Source organism: Callithrix jacchus, chromosome 6, assembly GCF_049354715.1.
Source record: "Callithrix jacchus isolate 240 chromosome 6, calJac240_pri, whole genome shotgun sequence".
NCBI lineage: Eukaryota > Metazoa > Chordata > Mammalia > Primates > Cebidae > Callithrix > Callithrix jacchus.
In genome coordinates, this window is record NC_133507.1 from 154693410 (window position 1) to 154708488 (window position 15079).

General features: G+C 50.8%; 2 protein-coding genes across 7 annotated transcripts in view; both read left to right on the forward strand.

Moving 5' to 3' along the window:
- Positions 1 to 2808, forward strand: part of SAG (S-antigen visual arrestin) — a 42849-nt gene extending 40041 nt beyond the window's left edge. For 2 of the 3 annotated variants that reach the window (XM_078328852.1, XM_002806933.6), the window contains exons 15-16: positions 2162 to 2171; positions 2564 to 2808. In XM_078328852.1, coding sequence (XP_078184978.1) covers positions 2162 to 2171; positions 2564 to 2666 — 113 coding nt within the window. In that variant the 3' untranslated portion in view covers positions 2667 to 2808. The remainder of the gene's footprint in view (positions 1 to 2161; positions 2172 to 2563) is intronic. The other variant, XM_035306089.3, reaches the window with a different exon arrangement.
- A 1082-nt stretch (positions 2809 to 3890) lies between these two features.
- The window catches only part of DGKD (diacylglycerol kinase delta), a 118415-nt gene continuing 107226 nt past the window's right edge, over positions 3891 to 15079 (forward strand). For 3 of the 4 annotated variants that reach the window (XR_013519164.1, XM_035306090.3, XM_054258061.2), the window contains exon 1: positions 10441 to 10607. Coding sequence is in view for 2 of the 4 variants with exons in the window: in XM_035306090.3 (XP_035161981.2) it covers positions 10452 to 10607 (156 nt within the window). In the remaining 2 variants the exon portion in view is untranslated. Of the gene's footprint in view, positions 3957 to 10440; positions 10608 to 15079 lie in introns of those variants that run through there. The other variant, XM_078328855.1, reaches the window with a different exon arrangement.

Below are 15079 nucleotides of genomic sequence, written 5' to 3' on the forward strand. Positions count from 1 at the left end.
CAGCCTCTGAGTAGCTGGGATTACAGGCACACACCACCACGCCCAGCTAATTTTGTATTTTCAGTAGAGATGGGGTTTTGCCATGTTGGCCAGGCTAGTCTCAAACTCCTGGCCTCACGTGATCTGCCCACTTCAGCCCCTCAAAGTGCTTGGATTATAGGCAGGAGCCACCATGCCCGGCCTGACTTCCTTTTTAAAAACTCTTTCTCCGTATACAGCTTTCACGTTCCGGCCATTATGGCCTTAACAGTGAACACATCACAGTGTCAGGATGAAACAATGATCTTTTGTACTATGAGATTTCTGGGAGCAAAGGTTAAGACAAATCACCTCATGGTTGCACAATTCTGATTTCTAGAGATAGATGAGTCACCAAATGTCATCTCTCCTGTCTTCTCTGCCTAGTCCTCAGCTCCCTGAGTCTAGGCTGGTAAGATTCTAAGCAGAGAAAGCATGAGCTGTATGGAGTTAGCCCTGCTGGAGCCTGGGGGCCAAGTAATTGCTGTGTAATAAGTGCCATGACATGCTACCAAGCTTTTATTGTTCCCTGTCGAGAGCCTCTGTGCTGAACCAGAAGATGCTGATTTGATTCTTCCTTGTTGCCTACCTCATCAAGGCTGATGGTCCCACTTAGTGTAGTTTTCTTGCTTGGCACTGTGGGCTGAAGGGTATTTCTTGCCCAGGGGATGTTTTGACAAGCTAGCCTCTCTGGGGCCCTGTATGTAGCGACTCTCATAGATACTCCCTCCCAGTGCTGGCTGCCAGCTGGGCACCAGAGACGAAAGCAGGGGCTCACCATCAAATCTCCACTGTGCTTCCTAAAACTAGGTGGGCAGAAAGCTGAAAAAAAAAAAAAAAAGGACAAAAAAACATTCAAATGAATAGCAATTATTCTGGGGATATAAAACGTAAAAACGCAACAACAAGATCGATGTGTTAACAGAAATGGAAAACTGTGTGGCTGGGATTGGTCCTCAGCTTTAATGCACCCCCTAACCCTGGGGTGCTGGTGAATGTCAAGTCCCAGGTCTCAGCCCTCTGAAGCCTGACAGATGGAGGTGGGCAGGGTGCACATGCTCACGGCACCCTGGCAACTCTGACCTTGATGGTATCCAGAGGACATGGAAGGAGGAATACTTTGAAAGGAGAAGCAACTGGCCGGGTGCAGTGGCTCATGCCTATAATCCTAGCACTTTTGGAGGCTGAGGCAGGTGGATCACTTAAGGTCAGGAGTTCGAGACCAGCCTGGCCAATGTAATAAAACCCCATTTCTACTAAAAATATAGAAATTAACCAAACATGGTGGTAGGCGCCTATAATGCCAGCTATTTAGGAGGCTGAGGCAGGAGAATCGCTTGAACCCAGGAGGTGGTGGTTGCAGTGAGCCGAGATTGCACCATTTCACTCCTGCCTGGGCAATAGAGTGAGACTCCATTTCAAAAACTAAATAAATAAAAAATAAGAAAGGAGAAGCGACATGAAAGGGGGCAGGGCTGATCAGGGAAAGCATCCTAGAGGTGAGACTGAGGGGGATTCATTTGAGGAGGTGAGGGTTGTGGCACATTGTGAAGGAAGCAGTGGTTTAAAATGCAAGGAGAGGCCAGGCATGGTGGTGCATGCCTGTAATCCCAGCCCTTGGGAGGCTGAGGTGGGCAGATCACTTGAGGTCAGGAGTTTGAGATCAGCCTGGGCAACATGGTTGAAGCCAGGTCTCTACTAAAAATACAAAAATTAGCCAGGCCTAATGGCGAATGCTTGTAAGCCCTGCTACTCGGGAGGCTGAGGCATGAGAATGTCTTGAAACCAGGAGGCAAAGGTTGCAATGAGCAGAGATCATGCCACTGCATTCCAGCCTGGGTGAGAGAGCGAAACTTGGTCTCAAAAATAAAATAAAATGCAAGGAGAAAAGCTGCTGAAGCGGAAAAGGCAGGGAGGCAGGAAGTACATGCAGTGGTCTTGAATTACTTATATCTAAGCCTTCTCTCTCAAACTGTAACGTCACCTAAAAGGTAGACATTTTCTAGGTACAGCTTTGATACAGAATTTATACTAACAGATCTCTCTCTCTCTCTCTCTCTCTCTCTCTCTCTTTCTCTTTCTCTCTCTTTCTCTCTGTCCTCCTCTCCCTCCCCCCCTCCTCCCTTTTATTTCATGCTTACAGCTAAGGACAGGTGAATGAGCCTTTTGAATGTGGCCCTGATTTGCCCTGTGTCCTGGGACCTTGACCTCCAGCACAGACCCCTCTTTGAGTCTCTGCGCATATCCCAAGCTCTCAGCCAGCTCAGGAGGCATATCCGCTACTTCCCTTCCACTCCCTAGTGCTGAAGGCACACGCATTCCATTACACTGAGTGTGCTTGCTCACTCTGCACGTGCAGAGTTTTCTCCCATTGGTGCTAGTTAAAGGACCTTTAAACGAAGCCATGAGGAAAATGGCGTGCTCCCATGTTCTGTCATGGGGAAAACCTTGATCAGTTCCTTTGTTGCAAAAAGAGCAAGGATCTTGTTCCAGTTTCAGCATCAAAGAGCGTGCAATGATCAAAATGTTGTTTGTTTTATTTTAGTTATCAGGATGCAAATTTAGTTTTTGAGGAGTTTGCTCGCCAGAATCTGAAAGATGCAGAAGCTGAGGAGGGGAAGAGAGATAAGAATGACGATGATGAGTGAAGTCGTCGGCTCGGGATGCTGGGAAATGGCCTGTCGTTAGCAGTGCAACGAGCAAAACCCCGCAGTTTAGTCCTTTGGAGTTATGCTAAGTACGAAAGGATGAGTCTTCTTCTGGGAAATAAAGCTTGTCTGTTCTCCCCTGGGTCATGAGTTGGTCGATTTGCTGGGGAGGCTGAGTTGATGACATGACACAGAAGTGGCCACCTTTAGGGTCCCTGGAGCTGGAGGGCTGGAGAGAAGGAGGCCAGCCTTCCACAGAAGGGCTCACTGCTGGCCCATCAGGGAGAGAAGGCAGCTCAAAGTCCATGTGCTCACCAGGTAGGGCCCTTGGTGTGTCCAGGGGCTTTCCCAGGGGTTCCAGTCTGAGCTGTTTCTCTGGGAACAATGTATATGTTTCTTTTCCTTTTTTTTCATTTTTGAGAAGGAGTTTCCCTCTTGTTGCCCAGGCTGGAGTGCAGTGCCGTGATCCTGGCTCACTGCAGCCTCCACCTTCTGGGTTCAAGTGATTCTCCTGTCTCAGCTTCCTGAATAGATGGGATCACAGGCACATGCCACCATGCCCGGCTAATTTTTTGTATTTTGAGTAGAGACAGTTTCCCCATGTTGGCCAGGCTGGTCTCGAACTCCTGACCTCAGATGATCTGCCCACCTCAGCCTCCCAAAGTTGGGAGGCTGGGATTACAGGCCTGAGCCACTGCCCACAGCCCAGTGTGTATGTTTTTAATTACCTGACCCATCCCAGCTTCCAGGCCCCTAAGGAGCCTCCTAAGTTAAAGAGGGCAGAGAACACGTGGACAAAAATACTCTTGGTTACTGATTCAACTTTTGGGTCCAGGTGCCCGTTTGAGCTTTGGATTGTTGGGTAAGTTCCATTCAATGCAAGAAACAAAATCAGATATGGTTAACTTAAGGTGGGGAGAAGGAATGTAGTGGGAGGACCCTGGTGTGGTCAGAGAACTGAAGGACGAAACTGAGCTGCCAATCAGAGAAGCTCCAGGGGTCAGGAACCCAGTCTCCAGAACAGCCATTCACGTGGCTCAGCACCACACACTCCCAGCTCTGCGTCTCTTGGCCCCAGTGGGCAGTTCTTGGGAAGGAGAATCCAACTGGCTCAGCTTTGGCTGGGAGGATCAACACCCTGTGGCCAGTGATGACAGAGCCCAGCCCTGGAGATAGAGTGCCCCAGAAAAAAAGGTTGATTGTGAGTCACATGGGCTTCCTTACAGTGTGCTTCCCTGAGATTGGGCATGAAAGGCAGAGGAGAGAGCACTCTGAGTGTCAGGGAGGAAGGTGAGCTACATGTGGAGGAGGGATAATAGAGGGGACACCAGGGGCCTTTCCTTTGTGGGGTCCCTACCCATCCTGAGGTACTCACTGGGCCTGTTACTGATGGCACAGGTAGTGAACAGGCTCATGGTGGCCCGGGAGTGGATTGGGGATATGTAGGCTCTGGTCCATGCTTTAAGGGAGCAGGGTGAAGGGGGGTTGGAGATTTCTCCACTGTTCAACCCACTCATAGAAGGCAGAGGGTGATGGGAAATACACATGGATCAGGTTTCAGGGACAGAACATGGTGGTGGAGGGCTGGCCAGGGCATGGGTTCCTAACTGTTCAGCAGGATTCCAGCTGTTTGAGTCCTGGAGATTGGGATTTAGATGAGGAGGCTCCACTTGGAAACCCTGGATGGGATCCCAGACCAAGCGAGATGTGGACCTGTGTGTTGACTCAGGCATCCAGGGGTTGGGAGAAGGATTTATAATACCCTAGACTACAGGTGGAAGATTGGTCCTTCAGCTCTGGGTTAGCAGGATCAGACACAGTCCCTCATTCTTTTTCTCTCCTGTGCTAAGGCAACGGTGCATAACTATTCCAACCCGTGCCCCTCTCAGGGTACCCAAGCAAGGGACGGCCAGGGTGGCACGCTCCTCTGGGGATTCCCAAAGCTCTTCCCCATTGCACTGAGCCCTTCCCCTGCCCTCTGCCACAGTGCACAGCCTGCTGTGTTCAGCCCTGCAAGAGCTCTTGGGCTAGCCAGATTGGGATTCTGCCCTGCGGTGCCTGGTGAGAGGACCAGCCCGTTGGTTCCTGCATTGCTTGACCCCAGGACATCCTAAGTCAGGGTGGACGTTAATAAGCCCGACCTTTGGAACTATGTGGGTGAGACAGCCGGAGGGAAGGGCTGGAAGACCAATCCCTGGAGACCAGAGGTCAGAACAGGCCTTGCCCTCCAAGTTATTTTGGTGCCAGAACGTCCCGATACGCCCTCCAGGTGCTGGCTTTTTTATGGCCTGCAGCTGGCCACCCTGGGGAGGGAGTTGGGGAAGGAAGTGAGCAGCCAGCTGCCCTGAGCGGGATGTGGAACCTTGGCTCAGCTCAGCCTACGCATTTGTTGGGCTGTCTACTGGCATGTAGTGTCCCTTGGTATCAGGAGGCAGGAAGTCTGTGTGCAGGTTGAATATGTGGCCCAGAGTTTTTGGGACAGGTGCAGTGCAAGAAATGGGGTAACAGCAGTTGAAAGTGCTGCACAGAGAAAGTTCTAAGGGCTGGAGAAGGGGGATCCCTGCCATTGATGGAGCGCCTGGCTTGTGCCAAGAACTTCACATCTGACACCTAACCATTCCAATAGTGCTTGTAAATCAGTAGCGTCATTCTCATTCATTAGACAAGGAAATTGGGGTTCAGAGAGGTTATGTACCTCATGCAAGGTCACACAGCTAGTGAGAGTTAAGGCTTGAATGCTGGTGTCCCTGAGTCTATAAGTAGAGCTTTGCCCACCTTATGGTGCTGAATGGAAGTAGGAGAGTTTGGTAGAGTGTGTGCTGGGGGTGGGGGGCAGGAGATTAGCATTTAGGATTCAATAATTCTCCTTGCTATTTTTTTTCCATTGAAATTTTCAGGCCAGGCGCAGTGGCTTACGCCTGTAATCCCAGTGCTTTGGGAGGCCGAGGTAGGCGGATGACGGGGTCAGGAGTTTGAGACCAGCCTGGCCAGCATGGTGAAACCCTGTCTCTACTAAAAATACAAAAAATTAGGTGGGCATGGTGGTAGGTGCCTGTAATCCCAGCTACTCGGGAGGCTGAGGCAGTAGAATCGCTTGAACTGGGAGGCAGAGGTTGCAGTGAGCTGAGATTGTGCCATTGCACTGTAGCCTGGGCAACAGAGGGAGACTCTGTGTCAAAAAAAGCAAAAGAAAAAAAAGAAAGAATTGTTCTTTTCTTTTCTAAAGTAGAGACAAGGTTTCACCATGTTGGTTAGGATGGTCTCAAACCCCTGACCTCGTGATCTGCCTGCCTCAGCCTCCCGAAGTAAATTTTCATTGAGATAATTGCAGATTCACATGCAGTTGTAAGGAGTAATACAGAGAGAACCTAGGAACCCTTTACCCAATTTCCTCCAGCGGCCACATTGCGTAAAGCTACAAGTACGATATCACACCGGGGTATCAACATGGGTGCAGTCTACCCATCTGACTCACATCTCCACAACTGGACTTGGACTAGTGTGTGGATTTAGTTCTCTACAATTTTGTCACACGTGTAGTTAATTTCTTTTTAGGGTGTCTGTTTTGCTCCTCCTGTAACATTTAAAACAGTTTAATTTCACAGGACTGAGTCCCAATTACTGATCTTCCAGGAGTAGGGCAGGTGGGAGGTGGGAGTTGGGGACGTTTGGAAATGTGTGCGGTGATTTTTGGTTTTCGCATGCTTGGGGACCAGAAGCTATGTGTCACAGGCAGTGGAGAAATGTCCTGCTCCAAATGTCAATCATGACCCTAGTTCAAGGTAAAAATCGGATGATTCCCACGTTTTCAAGTTTCCCGTTTATATTCTCCAGTGTGAAGCGGTTCTTTCTGACAAGAGTTGTGCCTCTTCACTGACACATCACGAAGAAGGATTAGGTTGGACGTGAAGTGTGTTATTACTGCCACCTTGATATGCCCTCAAGGTGGGGTAAGCTCAGGGAGTGACTGTCGTTAGAGATGATTCATAGCATGACTCATTCATTAAAGAGGCACCGGAGGGAATGTGCTCTTCCAGGCGGCGGCTTTGGGGGAGTTGATGTCTCAGCCCTTTCTGAGATCTCCAGGGGAACCGCACTGCGCGCTCACCTCGAGAACAAAGAAGCTGCTTCGTCATCAAAGAACGTTTAGGCCAGAGTTTTCTTTAAGAACATCATTCTTACCAAGCCTAATCTTTTTTTTTTTTTTTTTAATACACTTTTTATTTGGAATAGTTTTAGATTTACAGAAAAGTTGCAAAGATGTTATATTGAGGCACTCCACATCCAGAAAGAAGCCCCTATTATTAGCGTTTTGCATTACTAGGGCACATATGCCACACTGAACGACTCAAATTTTGTTTCCAGTAAAATAGACATATATTTCTATGATTTAGGTCCGGGGGCAGGTAGGTCCATGTGCGGCTTTGTTACATGGGTAAATTGCATGTAATGGGGGTCTGGTGTACACACACTTTTGTCACCGAAGAATCAGCATACTCATCCCCACTAGGATGCGCTTCCATCCTCACCCTCCTCCCACCGGGAATCAGTATTGACACACTATTATTAAACTAATGCCCCACAGTGAATTCCAATTTCCTCAGCTTTTACCTAATGTCCTTTTTCTGTTCTGGGATCCCATCTAGGATCCCACATGACGTTTAGTCATCATGTCTCCTTGGCTCCTCTTGGCTGTGACAATCTCAGTACTTTCTGGTAATTGCAGATTTCCTCCTCTCCAGCCACGGTTTCTGCTTCTTAAACGTCGCGTTCATGCCCTTGCCTTCTTGCCTCTACAATGATGAGTTCTGGAGCCCAGATGTCCCCTGAGCTCCTAACAGGTGCAGGCAATAGCATTTTAATGGTCCCCCTGTTTCTAGTTTTTTCTCCCCTCGGTCATTTTCTGCCCAGAAACATGAGTTCCTCTGCTTTCCAAAACCCCCTCGGCAGCTCCAGTGTCCATGAGATTGAAGTCCTTGCCCCAGAGCAGGACACAGAGGCTGCTCTTCATCCTGGCGTGGCTGCTCACCTCCTGGCCTCCTGCCACCACCTTGCCACTGGCTTCACCTAAATCCCTCATCACCCTCTCTGCTCACCTGGTAGGGGGTAGCCTCCCCCTTTTTGTGTTTTCCTGGGAAGCTCCCTTCATATAAGGCCTCTCCATTCCAATCCCAAACCCCGCTCAGGTCACCTGGCTCCCCCGAGGAACAAACTCTTTCTTCCCCTGTGCGTCCCCACCCCTCCTCCGTCTTGCAGACCCCCAGGGGTTTGCCTCTGTGTATCACTCTACGTGTAGTTAGCAGATACAAGAGTCCCAACTCTGTGGGGAGGCCCAAGCCCTTGGCGCCTGCATGAGGTCCCCAGGGCTGCCAGAGCACAGCACCACAGGCTGGGCTGCTTCCATTACAGGAATTGACACTCTCAGTTCTGGTGGCTGGAAGTCCAAGATCACAGTGTTGGCAGCTGGGGTTCCATCGAGGCCTCTCTCCTTGGCTTGTAGCTGCCATCTTCTCCCTGTGTCTTCACAGGCGCTGCCCTCAGTGCGTGTCTGTGTCCTCATCCTCTCTTCTTATGAGGACGCCAGTCATACTGGATTAGGGACCAGCCCCGAGACCTCATTTTAATTTCATTACCTTTTTGAAAATCTTAGCTCCAAATACAGTCACGTGATGAGGTCCTGGGGGTTAGGACTTCAACACACGAATTACGGGAGGACACAGTTCAGCATGTGACAGTGCTTTTTTTTTTGAGATTGAGTTTCGCTCCTGTTGCCCAGGCTGGAGTGCAGTGGCATGATCTTGGCTCACTGCAACCTCTGCCTCTCCGGTTCAAGCGATTCTCCTGGCTCAGCCTCCCAAGTAGCTGAGATTGCAGGCATGAGCCACTGCACCCTGCTAATTCTTGTATTTTTAGTAGAGATGGGGTTTCTACATGTTCGTCAGGCTGGTCTCGAACTCCTGACCTCAAGTGATCCACTCGTCTCGGCCTCCCAGAGTGCTGGGATTATAGGCACGAGCCACCACGCCTGGCCGTGACAGTGCCTTTCTCTTCTCTTCCCTACGATGAGCTTCTTCAGGGCTCAGCTTCCTGGGTGCGCTAACCCTGCAGCACCAAGGGCTTGGGGAATCACATGGTCTGGGTTCAAATCTTGCCTCTGGCATGCTTTGGGGAAGGTCTCTGGACCTCAGGCTTCAGGGAGCCTTCCTCTCCAGAATAAGACCATCACTCCTGCTCTGTGGGGCTTGCGTGAGGACTGGAATTGCTGGCCAAGTATCTGGCGTGTCCTGGGTGCCCGGGACTGGAGCTGTCACTATCCTTGTGTGCTGCAGAACTTTCTGTGGGGACGGAAGAAGTGTTCTATATTTGTGCTATCCAGCGTGGCAGCTGCTAAGCCACATACAGCTACTGAGCCTTTGAAATGTGGCCTGTGCAACTGAGGAACTGAATGCTTAATTTTAACTAATTGAAGTTTAAGTAGTCACGTGTGGCTGGTGGCTATAGCACTCGGTGTACCCTGGGGCCTTTGGCCTGTCCCAGTCTGTTCCTGTTTTAGGCCTTGTCCTCTTCTGTCCGGCGGTGAGGCCATTTCCCTGGCCAAGTCCCCATGCCAGATGTTACTCTGCAGCCCCTGTTCACTGCCCAGGGTAGTGGGGCGAGCGCATGCTGACTGGCAGGCAGGGTCTCTAGCAGCAGCCCTTTGATGGGATGAGGGCACACCTGGGCAGCTCTTACTGATTTGCCCCTCAGAGCAGGGGAGACAGGTGGACAGCATTTCCTCTGGATGGCACCAAGCCCTGCTCCACCTGGATGGCACCGAAAACTCAGTGGATCTTATCTCCAGCGCCACTTCCTCCTCTTCTGCCCTGAGCATGTCTGGACCCCACCCACACCCTATCCAGCAGCCCCCCTGGGAAACATGGGGCTCGTTCTGGTCACCTCTCTCTTCAGTCGCTGGTCACTCCCCACCTGGATCTTAATGCACGCCTCTGTCAGCCTCACGGTAATCCAGGGCTTCCACCTGCCCTGATTACTTCAAAACCCAGCCCCGCCCAGGGTTAAATCCCTCAAGGGCCTCCGGCTGCCCTCAACCCCTTATCTGCTTTCCAAAGCCCGCTTTGACCTGCCCGCCCCACGGCTCACATCTGAATGTCGTTTTTCTTGCTCTAAGCACCAGCTTCCCTTTCTCCCTCCCCCCGCCCGCCACACTTGTTCTTTCTTGCCTCCAGGCCTTTGCATAAATCTGATCTCTTCCTAGTCACAACTCCAGCTCACATTTTCCATCTCTTCTTAAGAACCGTTTTCTCCAGGAAGCCTTCCCAGATAAAGCGCTGCATCCCCGTACTGGCGCCCCGAGGCCCGTTCGAGTATCGGGGTCTCTTTTCCCCACGCATCTGCATTCGAGCTCCCCCCAAACTCGGCCACGCAAGGCTGGGCAGGACAGATGCGGCCCTGGGCTCCCAAGGGTTACCTACATTCTAATGGGGGAAAAATAGAGATGTTTTAAGAAATGAACACAAAAACGGAAGAACATAAACCGCGTCCCAGGTAGAACACACAGAAGCCACGGCCCGGAGAGGTGGGTGGGGATGGCCCCGCGACGCCTCAGGTGGGGGTGGGGAGGGGTCGGGCGGTTCCGTCTGCAGCTGCGCGCACGGCCGGCAGGGGGCGCGGCGGGGAGAGGCGGGAGGCCGCCCCCACCGCCCCCGGCCCGGCCCGCCCTCGGCCCCGCCCCTCCCGCCGGCCCCGCCCCGCCCCCGCCCGCGGTGCGCGCGCTGGCCCGGCAGCATGGCGGCGGCGGCGGGCGCCCCTCCGCCGGGTCCGCCGCAACCGTCTCCGCCGCCGCCGCCCGAGGAGTCGTCGGACAGCGAGCCCGAGGCGGAGCCCGGCTCCCCGCAGAAGCTCATCCGCAAGGTGTCCACGTCGGGCCAGATCCGACAGAAGGTGAGCCCGCGACGCGGCGGCCCGGGCGCGCGCCCCTCACGCCGCGGCAGCCCCGGCGGAGGCCCGTGGTTCTGCCCGAGCGGCCGCCCAGGCCCGGCCCGGCCCAGGGTCCCGTGGGCGTCACTGCCCCGGTCGAGCGCGCCCCGCCGCGGTAACTGGCCGGCGTCCCGGGCCGAGAGCGTGGCCCCCGACGGACGGCGGGTGGCGGCAGGGCCGGGCTGGGGGCGCGCAGGTGGGCGCCCCAGGGGGCCGCGCGCTGGGCGGGGGGCGCGCGCCGAAGTGGGCCGCGAGGACCAGGAGGAAACTGAGGCCTAGATGCAGGGGGCTGCGTTCGTGCCACCGAGCGGGTCCCACGCGGGGACTCCCGGCTGCGCCCCGCGGGCTTGCGCGGTCCCCAAACCCCGGCTCTGCACGCTTCTCAGGAGCGGTCGGATGGTGTTCTGCGAGTGCCCTGCAGACTTCCCTGTGGTGCCCTCAGAAGTCCGCTCGGACCCTGGTGCGAGGGAATCACCCCTTCACCCCTTCATCCCAAAAGGGAAGGAAGGGATGCCCGTTTCCTGACCGTCTCTCTCTGGAAAGCTGGGACCGCGCACCCGCTTGGCACCCAACTCTCCACGGAGAACTCTGGACGCTAAATATTAGATAAAGACGCACGTCCTTTTTGCAGGAGGAAAGTTGCACCGTTTGTTTTACCATTGTGCTTCCTATTGAAAACTGCTTACGGTTTTTTGCTCCAGGTGAGGTCTCCCCGTTAGAACCCTGCGTCCTGTCCTCAAGCAGGTGGCAGGACAGGTGGCCAAGAGCAGGCTGGTTCCGTGGGGCAGCGCTGGCAGATCCGGTTGGCACGGACTTTCTCCTGCTGCTGCAGTGCGCTTTTCCTCCAGGGCGGGTTAGGTTCAGCCGGTCCCTTCACCGTGGGAGCTTTCTCTTCTGTCAGCCTTTGATACCTGCGATGGGGGAACCTGAGGTCCTAACATGTTACAAACAGGTTTGTTGTGAAGTGCTCCATTTATTCATAAAGTAGGTACTGAACACCTGCTTTGTTCCGGGTATAACCGTAGCAGTAGTAATAATACTGATAGCAATGGCAAATAACAATTCTTCAATGCCTTCTACGTGCCAGGCTCTTTCTTGGGTTAGTGTTACAGCGCTTCACGTGGTTAGCTTATTAGTACTGGTGAGAACCCAGTGAGTTAGATGCTGCCATCGCCGTCTTTTGAAATTGGAATAGAAATAGAGTCAAGGTGACATGACTTGCCCAGGGTGTCACAGGTCATAAATGTGGATCTGGATTGGAACCATGGTCAGGATCTTAAGATAGAACGCAGTTTCTACACCTAGGGGTTCTCGCAGTTTCTACACCTAGGGGTTCTCAGTTTAGTGGGGAGATGGATACCTGTGCACCTGACATGACAACATTATAAGTAGTGTGGAAACTTGGGGCAAAGACCTGCCCTGGGGAGGCAGGAGGGGTTTCCTTTAAGGTGAGGTCTTGGGGGATACAGAGTTCGCCAGGCTAAGTGGGTGAGAAATGGCTTTCCACATATTTGAACATTGTGCCAGGGAAATGATCAGAAGTTGGGCCAGAAGGTGGAGCACGTTGAGTAGACTTAGAGGTTGGAAGGGTAGGTGGGGGCTGAATTTCGAAGAGCTGGTTCTTTGAAGGGTTGACATTTTGGCTTTGGGCAAGAGGTGGCCACAAAGTATTGTTCAATGCCTGGGGGTGGTGGATCAGTTGTGCTTTTGGGAAGGTCTCCGAATAACCCTGAATGGTACTGATAGGAGTTGCTTTCTCCTGTTGCCCAGGCAAGGTACTGCCCGGTGTGGGGTAGATCATGTGATTTACAAGGTTGATTAAGATCAAGATTGTGTGGAGAGAGATTTGATTCCTGGGAGATTCCAGTGCTAGTTCAGAATTTTGTTCGTTAGGAGGTGTTTTTGCTTTCCTTCTTTTTTCTCCTAAAACAATAGCTGCTATACCAGCTGTTCTGGTTGAGGAGGAGTGATGGGTAGACTGTTAAAAATACACCCTGAGGACTTAGAGTTTCTGAATACAGTCACATCTGCTGTACAGATAGCTTAAGGCTGATTTTTCTTCTGAGTTGTTAAGAGATTGTCAGAATGTGGGAATTCGAGGTTGACTGTGCAATAGCTCCATTTTTTTTCCCCAGCAGATAAGCCATTCACAAAATTTTCTGGTATCTATGGTACATAATAGAAATATCCAGAATGGTATGGAGTAGCAGTCTGAGTCTAAAAAAAAAAACAGAACTTTAAGTATTTAGAACAGAAGGAATGTAACATAGGGGAGTGGTCACACAGGTGGTGGAAGAACTGAAAATGCAGCTGCAGTGAGGCAAGCCGGAGATGAGGCAGCAAGCAGGAAACCACTGCCACCCCTAAGCTGGAGGGTGAAGGAAGGAGGTGGCATTTCAGTTTCCAGGGACAGCTGTCACCCACCAAAAACTGGGGTCACAGGGGGGTCCATCTGGCAGTGGCTGAAGCCTTGCAAGGGCGCAGCTGCTGCTGCAGATGTACTGTTCCCCTCTTGCCTGGGAACCCTGGCCTTGCCAGGGTCACCCCCTCCACAACTTGGACTGAAGCAGAAGGACAAAGAATGGATCTGAGGACCAGCTGGCCCAGGACCAGAACTGTGTGTATGTCAGACTTAAAAAATATTAGTCTAGTGCAAGCCAGAGCTGTCTTAAGAAAAAAAAAAATTTCCTTAGGACAGTGCTCCTCAAATTCCCTTTAAGGTGCAAGACACATCCCCTAGGGATCTTGTTAAAATGATGACTGTGGTTGAGTAGGTCTAGCGTGGGGCCTTAGAATGTGCATTTCTTTCTTTTTTTTTGAGACAGGGTCTCACTTTGTCACCCAGGCTGGAATGCAGTGGTGCAATGTCAGCTACTGCAACCTTTGCCTCCTGGGTTCAAGTGATTTTCCTGCCTCAGCCTCCTGAATAGCTGGGACTAGAGGCCCATGCCACTATGCCTGGCTAATTTTTGTAGAGATGGAGTTTCACCATGTTGCCTAGGCTGGTCTCAAACTCCTGGGCTCAAGCAGTAAACCCACCTCAGCCTCCCAGGCTTGAGCCACTGCGCCCTGCAGAATGTGCATTTCTAACAAGCTCCCAGAAGATGCTGATGCTGCTGGTCCATGGGCCACACTTAGAACAGGGCACACATGTAAGAGAAGCCTCTCCGAACTCCAGATCTTTCTTCAGGTTATAAGTCTTTAGCATACTGAAAATTTGATGTGTGCAGATTTGTGATGGCCATTTATCAGTTTAGCATTTCCTGCATGTCTGATTTTTTAATATGTTCAAACTCTTTAGAGTTGAAACTGTCCCCAGCAGAGACATTACTTCATTTGTATTTCCTGGCCATAGTACACTGTAATGACTCTGTAGAACTGCATAGCTAGAATGGAAAAGAAGAAAATGGAGCTAACGCACCAACCAGTACCTTCACTAGCACATTATAAGGTATTTTGAAATTTCAGTAAAGAACTGTGTAATTCTGTGAAGCTATCAGTTAAAAGAGTTTAATTTGTTTAAACGTTTCTAAGAAGTTAACATTATTTTGGATATGAGCATGAAAGTGCTTGGATTCCTGATTTTAAATTTAAACAAAGCATTTTTTTTCCATTGTGAAATGAAGACTAGTACCTTAAAATTAGGTTTAAGTCATAAAAAACTTAAATAAAATACACCCCAGTTTTATTCGATATAATTCACATAGCAGACAAGTCACTCATTTAAAGCATATAGTTCAGTGGCTTTTAGTGTATTCACAGTTGTGTAACCATCACCACAATCATTTTCAGAACATTTTCATCACTTCATTTCCTCTCACTGCCCACCCCACCCCCAACTGTAGGCAACTGGAATCTACTTTCTGTCTCTGTGTTTGCTGATTCTGGTCATTTTACGTAAATAGAAGCATATAATATGTGGTCTGGCTTCTTTCACTTAGCATAATATTTTCAAGGTTCATCCATGCCCTAGCATGTAGCAGTACTTCATTTTTATTACTGGGTAATATTCCATTCTACAGATATACTGTATTTTATTTATCCATTTGTCAGCTGATGGGCACTGGGTTATTCTACTTTTTGGCTATTCTGGATAATGCTGCCGAGAACATTCATGTACATGTTTTTGTGTGGACATAGTTTTCATTTATCGTGGCTGTATACCGAGGAGTGGAATTGCTGGGCCATATGGTGACACTACTGTACCATTTTACATTCCCACCAGCTGTGTATGAGGAGGGTTCCAGTTTTTCCCCATCCTTGCCAGTACCTGTTATTATCTGTCTTTGGATAGTAACCATCCTAGTAGGTATGAAGTAATGTAAAAGGGTTTAGTTGGATTTCAGAGTCTAAACTTGGGGTCAGATGAAGTCACTTCAGACCCTGCTCTTCTAGTTATGAAGTGTGTGATTGTGGACAGGGTGTCTAAACCTCCC